General features: G+C 35.0%; 2 protein-coding genes across 3 annotated transcripts; both read right to left on the bottom strand.

The window, feature by feature from the left end:
• Positions 1 to 143: 143 nt before the first annotated feature.
• On the bottom strand, positions 144 to 2,136 carry LOC121764814 (type IV inositol polyphosphate 5-phosphatase 9-like). 2 transcript variants are annotated; one of them, XM_042160842.1, is made up of 7 exons: positions 1,979 to 2,136; positions 1,790 to 1,897; positions 1,360 to 1,702; positions 954 to 1,138; positions 774 to 882; positions 549 to 700; positions 144 to 465 (listed from the first exon to the last, which is right to left on the bottom strand). In XM_042160842.1, exons 1-7 carry the CDS (start codon positions 2,047 to 2,049, stop codon positions 327 to 329), a joined length of 1,107 nt encoding a protein of 368 aa, XP_042016776.1. In that variant the 5' UTR covers positions 2,050 to 2,136; the 3' UTR covers positions 144 to 326. The 2 variants fall into 2 exon arrangements, with proteins under 2 accessions (XP_042016776.1, XP_042016777.1); XM_042160843.1 differs by having other exon boundaries at positions 1,790 to 1,886; positions 1,979 to 2,116.
• A 4,445-nt stretch (positions 2,137 to 6,581) lies between these two features.
• On the bottom strand, positions 6,582 to 12,867 carry LOC121764812 (monoacylglycerol lipase-like). Its single transcript, XM_042160839.1, has 7 exons — positions 11,683 to 12,867; positions 9,571 to 9,609; positions 9,384 to 9,454; positions 7,798 to 7,862; positions 7,609 to 7,698; positions 7,422 to 7,514; positions 6,582 to 7,249 (listed from the first exon to the last, which is right to left on the bottom strand). Exons 1-7 carry the CDS (start codon positions 12,297 to 12,299, stop codon positions 6,848 to 6,850), a joined length of 1,377 nt encoding a protein of 458 aa, XP_042016773.1. The 5' UTR covers positions 12,300 to 12,867; the 3' UTR covers positions 6,582 to 6,847.
• Positions 12,868 to 15,506: the final 2,639 nt, after the last annotated feature.

Consider the following 15,506-nt stretch of genomic DNA (forward strand, 5'->3'; position numbering starts at 1 on the left):
TTGTTGTAAACACTCGGTTTTGAAAATAAAAAATGATAATCCTATTTAGTACTTAGTACTCTCTATTTTAACTATTAAATTATTTTCCTAAATCACGTGTTTAAAAGAAACGTCTCGACTTATAATGGAATCGAAGGATAACATTAAGATTGACAACTTTGTACTCTTTCATTTATCATTTCTGGAAAAGCTCAACTTGAACTTTCAAACAATTCAAAAGTTTGTTTGTAGATGATATACTAAAGCACTTTCTCTACTTTTTACATCATAATTTAAGTATAATCTAGGTGGCTACAAAACATAAGAATTAGTCATTCAGACCACACTTATATTCCTGGGAGTGTAGACACTTCTACATATGCAATAAACCTTCCATAAACAGGTCTATGATCAGACAATCTTGATTCAACTCTGTTGTATTGGATCTGCTTCAGCCCTTTCCCAAACCAAATTATTCTATCACACCTGCAAAAACTTTTCCCTCTATCACATCTTGCAAACACTTCTCTAAGTAGAAAATTTAAAGGGCGAAACGAAACGACAATCACCATGCCGGAGCTCTCATTCTCTTCACCTTCCCTTTGTGACCGGATCCGTAATAGTCATCCAAGTTCTGCTCATATTTGTATGTTGGTGGAAACTCAATTATTCCCTCATTCCATTCCTCAAAAACATGCCCTTTGCTCATCTCAGCTCTCAGCTATTTCATTTTTGCACAACTGAATTGTTAGGATATGCATACAATCAATCCCTGTGGTTTTATTTTTCTTTACCTGATCATTTTGTAACAACAGGTTCCATTCTTTGTTCTTCACCAATGACCTTGTTGTTTCCTCAGGGAGTCGAATCCGGTAGTTTAAGTCTCCTAGCCAAATCACCCTGCTGTGAATCGAGGATCGATGTTAAAGTAATGTTTTCGAATTTGCATGGAGTTAATCTGATGTACTACATACTCATGGTCTAGAATTTTTCTGGGCAAATGCTGGAGGGGCTCGGGCGGGAATAGGGTGCGCAATAATATATTTGCTGCATCTGCGTTCCGGTGTCTCTCGTCGCCTTCTTTACCACCTGAAGCCAAATGGCTACATACAAAGCAGAAGCTTGTTTCATGCAAACAAAATCTTATGGAGACTGAACCCTGTCATGTCACATATATAGCTTCAGTTACTTATATTATACCTACGAATGGTTGAGTTGAGAACTATCTAAAAATGAGAACTTAAGAACTTATTAGTTGGAAGTACAAAACATATCACTTGGTGGCACAAACCATATCAGTTGCCAGCAACTGGTATGTTTTATGCTACCAACTAATAAGTTCTCAAGTTATCATTTTAAGAGATTTCATGAACATTCTACCTTGTTTCCAAGGCGTCCCAAGATGCCACATCCGACACACGAGACACTCGGGCTGCTGATGTACTGGCTTATCTCAGTTCTTGCCCATATGGTGAGATATATTCCCACCATTTGTTTACTTATTATGCATTTATAATCCGTATCACGGGGCTTGATGGAGCTCTGTGTTGTTAACGGATAAACCCTTTGCGACTCTCCTATTTCTGTCTTGTGGAATGCATCTTCTGTTGGTGTTCTCTTGTTGAGGGCAGCTTTGATTAGAGAGTTCCACTTGATAGAAATGTTACTGTGTTCTGCTGCTGCCAATATGTTTCCAGCATTGAGGGGTACAATTTCTTGAAATCTGCCATGAGTTATTATTAGTTTAAAAAAAAAATAAACCATAGTTTATGTAACTTCCTTCACATGTTGATGTAAAGTGAAAGATTACCCCAACACATATATATCTTCCATGGAGTCTTGAGTGTGGAGAAAGTTCTCAAGGTTGAAGTTGTGGGGAGGTGGGATGCCTCCTACATTCCAAGAGCCTACAAAGAGTCTTTTCAAAGATGAGACAGTTAGAACTAATAAGAAGCATAATGGTTATAGCTAGCCTTGAGCAAGTAGAAGTTGAACCTACTTGAAAGGTTGTTGAATACAAGTATCATCTATCACTCTTTTTGTGAGGATGGTACTTGCCTCTGCGACCATGGTGTTCGACAACGGGAAAGCTGTGTTTTTTTTAAGTAGAGACAAGCTGCATTCTCCTACTTCTGTGATGGGGTATTTGTGTTGTGCAGAAGTATTCTTTATAGAGATGGAAAGGGATATATTTGGGTTGTTGGAAGAGGCATTTTTTTGTGTCAGTGGGCTCCTACAGAAAGGATAAGTTAATGTTGTTATAGCAATAGAAGATATATTATTAGTGAAAGTGATGTAGAAGAAAATTCGAGAAGGACTAACTTGCATCAAAGATCTCAATAACCTAGATTAGAGACTTGGAGTTAAAGTTGCTTGGTACGATGGAATGGAGATGGGAATGCGTCGGTGATTCTACCTTTATTTCATTTATTTGTTTGGTACGAACTCTTTCCCCATTCCTACTAGATTATGTATGGTCATTTTCTTCCTTGTCCATGGAAATTATTCTATCTTCATTTCATTCAACATTCATTCTATTCCTTCCCCTATACATTCCGCCATACCAAACACCTTATGTCATGACGGGATTGAGATGAGAATGAAATGATCATTTCTCTACCATCATTTCATTTCATTCCATTCCATTCCTTTGATTGGTACGGTATTTTTGCAAGAATCATCATTCCATCTGAAACCATCGCCATTCTTATAGTGCGTATGCATAAGATATTAGACTTTTAGTCATCTTTTCCTACACGTACAATACTACTCTCTCTATGAATTTTGCTTCCATTCATTTGCATTGGTGTTTCTAGTACCTTCCAAACAAAAAAACTCATCCAAATTGTCATTCATTTCCTACATTTTTTTATATAAATCTTCGTTCCATTTTATTTTTCGTACCAAGCATGTACTTACTTTTCCTCCTAAGATAATTATGAGCTTTAACTTTTGATAAATATCATTCTTGACTTTCTCTTGTCTTAGGTACCAACTGGTGAAGTTTGTCGGATTTGAATTATATTATTACAATCCATATTTTATGCCTCCGTTTCCCATTTAAAAAATGATTATAGTGTATAGTAATTTTTTTGGAATGTTATTGTGCTTGTTAAAAATGAACAACCAATCAGCAATCGACAATCTGGCAAGTATTCAGCAAATCAGATTACTCTGTTTGATTTTCATGCAGCAGAGAGCATTATTGTCATTTGATGTAGTTATTGCAATCTGATTGGCTGGCCGGTAACCATAAAAGTGCAGAAATATTTAATATTATTACTTTAGACATTATGATAGTGGGATCAATTTAACTTTTGACGTTAAAATTTGCATTAAAATTCAAATCAAACCAATCACCACCACCACTAGTGAAACAGTTGATGTATTGGTTTACTAAATAAATTTTCCTATTGGTTAAGAAAATATTTTCTTTATTTGTATTGATCAATCACCACACAGATCAGAAAGTTTGGAGAAAGTTCATGATTTTTTAAAATTAGAAAACAGAAGTAAGACCAAAAAAGGCGATTTGATAGGATGGTTTATGAAGAGGGGACCGTGTTTAAAATACTTTAATAAAGTTGAATATAACGACATATGTTAAGTCAATATATATTAAGTAATAAAAAGGTTTAAATAATGGAATAAGATATATGTACGTAGAGTAGTGATATAGAGAAACCACCACTTAAATGTATAATTAGAGAATACGAATTTAGTTCACTATAAGAGTGATTTAGTTCACTCCTTCCTGTAGTGAACTAAATCAGTCTTATAGTGAAACGAAGTAAATATTTCACTATAATGGTGTTTTGGTTCACTCCTTCCTATAGTGAATTAAATCACCCTTATAGTGAATTAAATCGCTTATATAGTGAACTAGATCATTTTGATCTAATGATTGAGATTTGTTCTCTAGTTATACACTTAATATTAGTTATACTTTGATCATCTCCCTATGTATATATGTGTTCTTTTCGGTGCATGTTACATTCTAACAATTTCATTAAGCGAATGGGGTACAAGCTATCAACTTTGGGATTTCCAAAAATTTCAATATTTTCTTGATTTCAACCAATCAATTTTCATAATTTAGCCCACCTCCAATATATAACTAGTACTCCGTCAAAGAAGAAGAAGGAATGACGGATAATTTAAGGGCATAAGAAGATATTTATTAAAATTAAAATTTTGAATAAACCTGTGCATATCCTTATGCAGACATCAATTTCACATTGACCATGCAAATATCTAGTGTCTTAAAAATATATACGTGTAAAGAAAGGAAATATCACACTCATATAGTCATGTTATACATTATGGAGTAGCTGGGAGTGCGTTATAATGTTAATTTTTTTAAATTGCTAACTTGTTCACTCATCAACGCAGTGCATTAAAAATGTCAATACGATCACATTAAAAAGTCAAATACTCCCTCCGTCCCATTAAAGATGACTCACTTTCCTTTTTGATTTGTCCCAATCAAGATCACTCATTACTAAAAATGTAAACACTTTTATCTCTACTTTATTCTTTCTCTCTTACTTTACTCTCTCCACTTAACACACAAAATAAAGCTACTTAAAATCTCGTTTCGCCCAAGGAAGGGGTCATCTTCCTTGGGACAGGGGAGTACAAATTTGTGCTGACATTTTAATATATTGTGTTGACATTTTAAATATCAATGTCAATACAGTGTATTAAAATATCAACTAAGTTTATGTTGACATTTCAATGTTATCGTGTTGACATACACTTCATTGATGGGTTATCGGAGTTAACAACTGATCACACCAATCTATTACTAACTGAACAAATTTCAATTTTCTATATTCAAATATTGCACTTAGTTGATCAAACGTTTCCTCCTCTATCAAAAAGTCGAAAGACTCAATTTTTCTCTGATGTGTATGAGTTGTAACTTAGAATGTTAATAATTCGCTTTTACTAACAAGCTATATCAAAAAAATGTGTGACCTAACAATAATATGGAGTACTATAATTCTCTACCAACTAAAATATTAGTATAGTGCATTCTCTTTAATTGTAAATTCATCATCAGATAAAGGATAAGAGAATTCCCCCCTTAAAGTTTTGTTTCATAATCCCTTTCTTTTATGAAAAAATTTATAATATAATATACATAATTTTTTCTTTGGTACTCCAATAATGGATAATATTATCAACAAATAAAACACACATTAAAATAACATGTCACATTATAATTATTTTAATAAGCATTAACATAATCACTACATAATCCAACATTTAGAAGAACAGAGGTGCAAGCCAAGGCCTTCACGTCATTGCTTACCTAACCATCGATAAATTTTAAGTTAAAAAAATGTAAAAATTAAAATAGAACACAACATGAAATATCTGTTTTATAAAACACAATATGAAATGTCAAGTGGTTATAAAATATGTGGTTGGGATGACAATGTGAGGACCATTTAATGGTTCAGATAATATTAATAATGTAGCCGAATTCTAAAGTATTTATAAACAAAATATTATTACTATGATCAAGGTCCTATATATTGTAGTAACGTGGCATTGCATAATTTGTAATATAGAGTCATTGTGTGCGTTCCATCGATGAGTGTAGTGTATTGTAGTGATAGAACTTAAATTTAAATTTAGTTTTTTAAGGTTTCTACTAATAGCAGTGTTATTAGATATCTTTTGCCATAGCCAATTACCATTACCCATATCTACCGTTGTTATTATAGTAATCCCAATGGCCATTTCCTTTTACATATTAAGATAAGTTTTCTTAGAATTTGGGCTGTGCCTACTACATTTTATTATTGTTTTGCCATTATGTTCACGACTCTAGAATCGTCGGTTCTGAATATATACAAACAATAACCAGCCTGTCAAAGAACAAAACGTTATTACTTTGTAGATGTTCACAGTTCCGAAACTACCGGTTCCGATTCCAAATACAGTCGAGCAAAGGATACACAATTTCGGTTTTAAACCATAAGCTATATATAGTCGATTTTGCAGTTATGTTCATGGTTCTGGAACCGCGGGGTTGTGAATATATACAAACAGTAACCAACCCTTTAAAGAATAGACAGTTATTGCTTTGTAGTGATGTTCACAGTTCCATTTCAAAATATTCCCTCCGTGGCAGCTCAAGTAATTGATTTCTTTTTGACATTTGCTTTGCAAAGACGACAATAAATAGTTAAAATAAAGTAAGAGAAAGAATAATGGAGAAGAGAGTTAGTATCTATATTATTCACTTACTTTACTCTACTTTTTCTCCACTTAACTATTTATTATTGTTTTTCCCTAACGCATGCCGTCAATCACTTGAGATGGGACGTGGGAGTACAAAAAGGAACCCAACGATGGACAGACAATTTTCGGTTTTAAACTATGAACTTTATATAGACGACAAAATCTGAATTTGGAGTGATTTTAGAGCAAAAAATTCCATGAATGAGAAATTTTTTTGTACGTATTCTCTTCGTGTTTCCCTTTAATAGAATACAAAAAAAAAATCCTATTCAGAACCTTTATTCTAAAATCACATGCACAAACTTAGAGGAGTTGGCTTCTTGCAAGGCATGCATGGGCTTTGCAAATTCAGCTAACAAAATATAAAATTTGTAATTTAAAACATCGATTAGTCTATACCTTTCTAATACAAGATAAATCCAGTTTACATTCCCTGGGATTCATACCCAGGAAAAAATAGGAGCAAAGATTGCTCTGCTCCTCTACACATAATTTAACAAGGCTTTATATATGGAGGAGGGATGTTATTCATCAAGACCGGTGTTTGTTTCATCGCCTTCTTGACTCCCAAGTGCCTCTTTGCATATCGATGCCCACTTCTCCATCCCTACTCTCACACTCTGCTTTTTAGCCATGAAACTACGTTCTCCATGATCTCTTCCTTCTCTCGTTCGAAAAGTAGATCATGCAGGAGCCCTTCATACAGCACAATGTTTTTGTCGCTCGATGAAGCTTCCTTGTACAGCTTCATGGTTGCTTCAGGATCGGTTACTGAATCATCACTGCCGTGGAGGACAAGAAACGGCACTGTCAACCTGCTTAAGTTCTGCTGCAAGTATGCCGTTATCCTGAGAATTTCATAGCCCGTTCTTACTCTAATGGCTCCAGTGAATACTAGTGGATCTGAATACTTTGCCACTAATGCTTCCGGATCTCTTGAGACTGCAATGCCCCTCTTGTTTGCTGCCCTTAATTGGAAACGAGGAAACAAGAAGGAAAACACAGGAGCAAGCACCTGAAACCATGGAGGACATGCTTCATGCCAAAGCTACATATAAAGTTTTCCAGAAATATATGTGAAGGAACATGTGGTCACATTTGGCCAAGAATAGGTCTGTTAGGAATTAGGTTTGATAATTCGTTGTCTTTGATTCATCGATGAGTAAATGTCAAACAGTTGAACTTACAGCAAAAATTGGATGCGATGGCTGAACTCCTATGGCAGGCGAAGTCAATACAATGCCTGCTACGCGCTGTTTCACTTTTGGATCAAGTAATGACTGCATGTGTAGTAACATTCGTCGATTAGGTGTAATATTTAGAGATTCATAACTATTGACAGTATAAAATATCAATATCATATCCAAATATTACCTTCAAGATTATAGCTCCACCAGTTGAATGTCCAAAGCAGAAGCATGGAAGTCCTGGATTATCAGTTAAAACCTTGCTGAGGAACGATTTCTGTTGACCATAGAAGATGGGGAAAATCAGTAAAATCTATTACGTGATGTACGTATTTGCAAAACAGAGTAGATATTTGTGTACAAGTGAATATCATACCATATCACTAACTGCATCATCCAGAGAATGAACATAGGCGTGCAATCCATCACTGCCGCCATGTCCTGCAATAAGGTTTAGGATTGAGCTAATGAGGCATAGATCTATCACGTATACAGTACTTGTATTTTAAAACAAGCAAAATGAGCGCACACAGAAAATTTGCTGCAAGCTATCCACATACAAGTGCCTCACTCAATAGTCAATGAATTGTTGTTCAAATAAATGAAAGAACGGAAGTAACCTCAACACATTTACGCCAACGAATCACAGCAAAAACCAAACAACACATAAGACCAAAGTCTGAAGGCTGTGGACTGAGTTACCATGAAGGTGGTTTTTGGGTAATGGTAATTTTATTCATCAACAAAGACTGGCCTATTTCTTCCAGTAAATTGCAATTCCCAGACTTGGATAAATTCACTTAATAGGAGCAGTTGTTACATTGCTACATGCATTGGCCAGTGCGGTAATAAGTAATAGCTATGTATGTTTAAGCAGATATTCATTTCGCTTTTCCTTTTCTTGTAAAGTTTTCCTTGTCCAAATGTCAGAAGCGCGACTTCTTCCACCAATTGTTACATTTAAGGTAGATGTAAAGACTCAAATAACAAGCTTACTCATGAAGGAGCCTTTGCATGTTACTTTTAGGCACCAATTGCATCCACATTGAAAACTATTCATACCCTGCATCATCCAAATATATATGCATGGTTGAATTCTATTACTTCTAGATTCTAGACTATAAAACAGTAAAACAAACAGGGCTTTCACTGTGATCATCCAGTAGTTGAAGAAGGCAAAGAATACTTGTTGAAAAGGACTGTGAAAATTGTGAAATTCAGGAAAAAGATTAAACTCCACCTAGTGTTGAAATGATCGCATGTATCTTCACAGAAAATATGCAGAATGTTCTATTTGTAAAACAGCGAGGATGATAATTGTGTTCACGATCTTCATTGCTCTCTCTATCTCACACGCACATAAACAAACACTCAAAACACAAACACACACATATGCTCTAAGTTAATGCACAAAGGTCCATAGCTGACCAGGAAATACCCAATTTGACCAGGTCCTCAATGGCTACAAAAGGTAGAGAAAAGGTCTCCCTTCCCCTATTCGACAAGTTTTACTTTCTTACATTGGGAAGAAAGTGCCCAGAATGAACATGTTATATTTAAAACAGAGTTCGAGGAGATTGGCTGAACTATTTGAGTATAAGGGGCACATGCAAGATGCATCCTTTGTCATACCAAAAATGGTGTTTCTTGTTACACCACATTTGAGACAGCTCTCAAGAGATATCAATTTTACTAGCACAGTTAGATACCAGATCATATTAAAGGTAGTACAACATCTACCTCTGCTGTTATGTTCTTCTCGCGCCTTTGTTGGATAGCCAAAAAATAATGAGCATGAAGTAGAAACACATGGTATAGCAGAAAGTATGAAATATAGAAAATAGTAATCATTACTCTGCTCTTCCTTTTCATAATCCAAATTAAAATAGAAATTTTTTTAGTGCTACTCACAATGAAATTATTTCTGCATCATATCAAATCAATTCAGTAATTTCAACTCACCAATCCAGTCCATTCCATAAACTTTGAAACCATTTGCATTCAGTTTCTTGGCGAAAGCATCATATCTTCCACTGTTTGAAAATACATACAAACATTTAACACATATAAGGAAGATGACAAACGACAAATCAAAATGAAATAATATTGCATCAGACCCATTACTATGCTTCTAGAGTAAAGCTCAGACCTGTGTTCATTTAGACCATGCAAGAGAACAACCAGTCCCCTGCACATCAGAAAACAGACATGAAATATTCTGGAAACCAAGAAAAATGTTAGGGATACAAATTCAAGAGAATGTGTGTGACAGATGGAACCACGATTAAAGGCAGAAAGGTATTGCACCAACAAGGTGCAAGTTTTATCATGAAGTTATTAGTATTAGAATTGTGCACCATTACATGCAATTACCCCTTGAATTCATTTAGTAGTCATGGCGTGAATCATGTATCCCTGGCTATCCTCAACATGCTCCAATTAATAGAGCACTGAATTGTGGTGCTCATTCGATTTGTTTTCCTCAAATTACTAAATAGAGGAAATATGATATGTAATTTGAATACTCTATTGGTGCAGACTTACACTATGATGCTAATTACATTGGGAACTCGAGTTATCTACAACACAAATGTTACTTTTCTAAAGCTGTTAAAACTACAAGATCTTCACAATTTTAAGTAGATATTAGAGCCAAATAATTCAAAAATGCATGACAAGTACAATGATGTAAGACTGGAGTCCAACTTCCAGTTTGATATTAGCATCACTTTCTACCAGTCAACTAGGACCTGAGGAGTACAAATGCAATTACAGTGCAATGTATGTTGGAAATTCATTGTTAACATTTCCAATCTTGTTACGTTTTATAAAAATGATAGACTAGGACGACTCGGTCATGAAAAGACGTGTAGAACAATCAATTAATTAACACCACCAAAATCAGTGGAAGTGAAAACTATGTTAACAGCACGGGAGGGTTGTGACCAGCTTGTTGTTTTCCTCGACTCTTAGAAGCAGGATAACGTCATAATGCCAATAACAATTGCTCCCAAAGTGAAATCCCAGGAATTATTCCAAACAAATGAAATTACTTGGATGAAGAAAACAAGAAACATCATCGTAAAAGCTGTTCAAGATTATGCAACCTTGTGATATGTTAGGGAATAGGTGTTTAAATACATACAAATATTTCTGTTTCAGTATGCTGTACAATATCTTGCGGAAGAAACAAGAGACAGCCTCATGAAAGCTGTTTGAATCATGCAAACTCTAGGGATCTTGGATCATGTCGGTTAGTAGGTGTCTAAAAAGTAAAAACATGAACATCAGTTTAAGTATGTCTGTATCAATATTTTTCGGGGAATATTCTTGTTTTCAGTAACGACCTTTACGCATTGATATTTGCGATGACTTTAGAATCAACCCTGTTTTGTGTGGACAAAATATGTGGCGGACTTAAATTTAATGCTGCAGTTACCAAAACAAATGAAGCCTATTCTGTATTCACTTCTAGCAATAATATTCAACTAGTAAAATGGTAGCAGGCGGCAGCGCAAGAACGGCACCTGGAACAGAAGATTATTTCCTTATACTAATAAGTTGTTGGTTATTTGTAATTATTAAGTTTGATATTTTAGTTTCTTAATTAGTTAGGCCCTGGCACATGAGCCCTTATATTTGAGTTGTTTATTTCAATCAGTTTACATGTTTATCGTTTTGCCTTCGCTCTATCTAAAATGTGCATTTTGCAACATTTTATTCCATATAAGCATCAATTTTCACTCCTTTGTTCGTTAAAATTTAACTACCAACTGATATTGCCAATTTGCCATCAATGCTTTTTTACAGTCATGTAACTTTAAGTTATTAAGCTTCCAAAATAGACAGTGAAACTGAAATGGGTCCATGATTAGCTGATATTTTTTCTAGCAGCTTCAAATGCGACCACACTTCAAAGAGACAAGACAAAAAGAAAAATATCCAAGACAGGGAAGACAAAGACGTTAAAATGAAGTATATCCAGTAGAATTGATAATAGTATCAGAAAAGAAAAGGAAACAAACAACATATTCTTTCACTATCTAAACGTGCCCCATTACACTATGTTGATTGAATTGTTAAATTACATTTATTAGTATGTTTTTAATAAAGAATTAATATGTTATTAACTAAATTTGGTTAATTTTAATGATGCATAAATAGAAACACAATTCACAATTAATGACTGTACGCAAGCAAAACGTAAATCAAATCATTATATAAAGTACAATTCACATAGAATTTCAGCAATTAAATATACCTGACTTGAACCATGATGGGCGTCCATGATTGAGTAAAAATGGTGTCACTTCTCGACGTAACGAACAACGAATAATCCCTCGCCGTATCGCCGCCTCCATTATCCTCCTCCACCCTCTTAATCGCCAGCGCCCTCCGCGCCGCCACATCCTTGTCCACAACCGCCGCCGCGCTCTTCATCGGCACCATCGCCGCCGGCACCCTCACCACCTTACCCGTCGTAGCCACCGCCTTTTCCTCCCTCCCGCCGCCTTTCTCCGGAGACTCCGGCGAGGCCCCCACCACGGCGCAGCGCTTCCTCCCGCGGAACGGCAGGAGGAGGATCAGGAAAAACGCGCTGATCAGCCGCAGCACGCTCCTCAGCGCGCGCAGAGACAGCAGCGCGTTGATTCTCCCGCTCGCGCCCGAGGTCAGCATTACGGTGGCTCCGTCAGTTACTGTTGTCACCATCCTGGTTTCAACCACAATCACCTCTGGCCGTTTGAGGTAACACTTTTTCGTGATTAATGGAGCTTTGTTGAATTTTAATCTCGGATTTAAAATTGCGGTGGTACTTGATCGGGAAACACGATCATTCGGAATTGAAATTCTAGGTTTCGGAAATGCTGAGCAAATCATATACTATCAGAAAATTGGGGAGAAATTGCCGCGATATTTAACGAATTTTCAGATTCTAACGGTAGCGGACGTAAAAACAACGGATTTAAACACAAAAACCGAATTCCTCCTGTGATAAAATGCAGAGGAAAAAAAATGAGATTGATTCGGATATGAATGGAGAGGAGAAATCAAAATGTAAATTGATTTCTGTTTTTGGGGCCGAAAAAAATTGGGAAGCGGAATAAATAGGTGGGAGAGAAATGTGGGTCAGCATACCGGTCAATGGCCCACGGTCTGCCACGTGTACGAATTATGCGGCGGTCGGTATTTATTTTTAATTATTTTTATTGGAAAAAGGAGAAGGGTGGATTTTTGTAGGACACGTGGCGTATGAATAGTGGATTTATGGGGTTGAGGAGATGGTGCGTCATATCATCTCGTGGTGAGGGTTGAGTGGGCATGATTGAAATTTGATTAATAGTTAGGGGCATTATTGTCTGATACTGTATGTACATTTCTGTGGAACTGTCTAGACATGTTGATAAATAAAAGAGAATAGTGATTATCTAGCTAACTAACCTCACACTAATATTCAACCACACATAAACTTTCGGATTAATTGCTAGTATTAATTACTCAAACTTGAAAACAAAACATTTTAATCGTTGAAAATTTTAACCGTTGACTATCTAAAATGGCGAATGTAAATATTATTCCGTGGACAAATAAAATATACTATTTCCTTTGTCACATTTAAAATGAAATAATTTTCTTTTTAGATTGTCACATTAAAAATGAAATGTTTCTTAAAATGTAAACAACATCATCTCTATTTTTCCTCATCTCTTAATTTTATTCCCTTTTTATTAACTTACAACATAACCCTGCATAAAATCTAGTGGAAAAACAAATATTTATATTTATTGGGACGGAGTGAATATAATTTTAGAAAATGTGATGCTATTATTTATGAAACATTTCTTTTAGATATATGAATTTAGGAGAGATATGAACTACGGGAAAGTGATGTGAACTACGGGAAAGTGATGTGAAAAATAATTTAATTTATTTTATAAGGGTATTGTTATAAAAATATGATCAAATTTTAGATGTGAATTGTTCGACGCATTGAACCGTTTTTTTTCTCTTAGTTGTCCAACAATACTTTGGTGACTTTAGAGTATTAACGGTTAGAGTTTGTATACTAGAAATCACTTTTCATGTGATTGAATACATTGAATACTGTAAAACTCTATATTTTATTTTCCAATAGATGCAACATATTATTTTTATCATAGTGTTGTTATGTTTTAAATTTAATGAATGCTTATTGCATATTTAAATGTATAAGCAACGTAACAAAGTCTAAGTCTTTGTTTTAGTAGACCGGTTGTGAGCGTCGTCCACTTTAAGGTAACACGGTCAGTTCTGAACAACAAAAAATAAGAATTTCACAACCTAGATGGGCCTAGACTACCTATCGGGAAAGGTTGCAATGCCAGTCCGCATATTTCTAAGCCTTACTGAAATAAGATGACATTGGTGTGGTATATCATTGAATTGGATCTAACAGCTAGACAAGTCTTTATGCTATCTACTAAAAGACGAGGTCTTGATAATTAATTTATTAATCAATGTACGTTAGTATTGAGCATACGATATTGATTATGCACTACTTTGACTTACCAAATGATGTGAGTTTTTCGCAACCCAAGAATCCTGGTATATTGGGTAGTGGTGATTAATATCTAGCGGTGCTAGGATTGCTATTATATTGAATCGTGCGCGAGGTGAGTCTCGTTTGATAACATCCACAAGAGGATCTCGAAACAAGGTTTTATTATTCGGAACCTAGCTAGTTGGAGTTTGATCACTCTATGAATAATAAATAAGAGTTTCTTGCTAAGTCCACTCTTGAAGTTAATAATATGTTAATTTATTAAGTTCATAGCAGACATTAATTAATTAATGGACGTTTCTATCTTAAGCACGAGAAATGAACGACAAACAAATGGAAACTCGGAATACTTGTAATTTCAGATTTAGATGGACATTGCAATATTACTTCTGTAGTAGTTGCTCGTAATATTCCAATATAAGCTTATATTAAATTGTGGGTTCAATTTAATTAGTAAGAAGCTAATTGGGGGAGGCCATATCCAAATTCTTCCATAGATCATTGTCTGGGCCCAATATGTGACTTAATATAAATAGGAGAATGAAGGAGACAGAAAATACACATTATTTTCATTAAAATTTTCGTTCCCCTCTCTTTATCCAAGAGGGACGATTTTCAGCTTCCTCTGTGAGCAGTTTCCGTTTTCTTTATTTAAGTCCTAGTACTCTGGTGAAATCAGCACACACTGATATCAGCGTACAGTCCAGGAACCAGTCAGAAAATCTGTGGTTTAGTACTCAAAATCTTTACGTGGAGAAGGCACTAGCCATCTTCGATTCTTTGGAGAATCAACGAGGTAAATTGGCTAATTCCGTAGTAAGCATGTTTTAGGTTTCAATTACGCTAAAGCATGATTAAATTCAAGTTATGAGCATGATACATGTGAGAATTACGCGAATAGATTTTGTCTAAATAATCTACTAAATAGTTCAAGATATTATGTGATCAATTTCATGTACGCTTTTGCAGCCAACCCCTTCATTAACTAAGTTGGAAATGAGAATTAATTACGTGATTATTTGAACTTATTTGTAAAATGTAGACTTGTTGGCCTTTAATGTAAAGAGATGAAGTATAAGATTTGTGTTCTAAAATGTCTTTTTTTATTTATGCACTATATGATTCCGGTTAGCTCCGTGATCAAACCAGTTTAATTGCTTAAAGCATGAACGGATAGTTCCATAAATTTGTTTATCAATTGCATTTTAATAATATTGATTATTTTGAGTTTGTAAGTAATGGAATATTTTTAAAAAAACCTGTCCCTTTGTATTAACAGTCCAAAAAGAATTGATGCTCATTTTTATAATGGACTATGGGCCTCCATGATAGACCTCCATTTTTTTCGCCACTCAAAAAAGTGTGATTTAGGACGCATCTATAAAAGTAGCATCATAATCAAGATAGCCATAAAAAAGAGGAGATTTTATCACAATTTGGAATCATTACAATTTATTTTTGGAAATAAATAAGTCATAAATATAACTACAAATTTCCCATTCACACCATACGGTTTGGTCATATATATTCGTAGCTGCTTGGATATG

The sequence above is a fragment of the Salvia splendens genome, chromosome 14 (genome assembly GCF_004379255.2).
Source record: "Salvia splendens isolate huo1 chromosome 14, SspV2, whole genome shotgun sequence".
Classification (NCBI taxonomy): Eukaryota; Viridiplantae; Streptophyta; class Magnoliopsida; order Lamiales; family Lamiaceae; genus Salvia; species Salvia splendens.

Bases quoted from the DNA above. Each gene is read 5' to 3' on its own strand.
- LOC121764814 (XM_042160842.1), bottom strand. From the start codon at position 2,049: ATGGTCGCAGAGGCAAGTACCATCCTCACAAAAAGAGTGATAGATGAT. The intron at 1,139-1,359 runs GTAGAATGTTCA...GTGACATGACAG, and splicing joins TGGGACGCCTTGGAAACAAG to GGTTCAGTCTCCATAAGATT. The intron at 701-773 runs GTAAAGAAAAAT...AAAATGAAATAG, and splicing joins TGTTGTTACAAAATGATCAG to CTGAGAGCTGAGATGAGCAA.
- LOC121764812 (XM_042160839.1), bottom strand. From the start codon at position 12,299: ATGATTTGCTCAGCATTTCCGAAACCTAGAATTTCAATTCCGAATGAT. The intron at 9,455-9,570 runs GTCTGAGCTTTA...ATTTTCAAACAG, and splicing joins CATGGTCTAAATGAACACAG to TGGAAGATATGATGCTTTCG. The intron at 7,699-7,797 runs GTATGATATTCA...TATGGTCAACAG, and splicing joins ATGATGCAGTTAGTGATATG to AAATCGTTCCTCAGCAAGGT.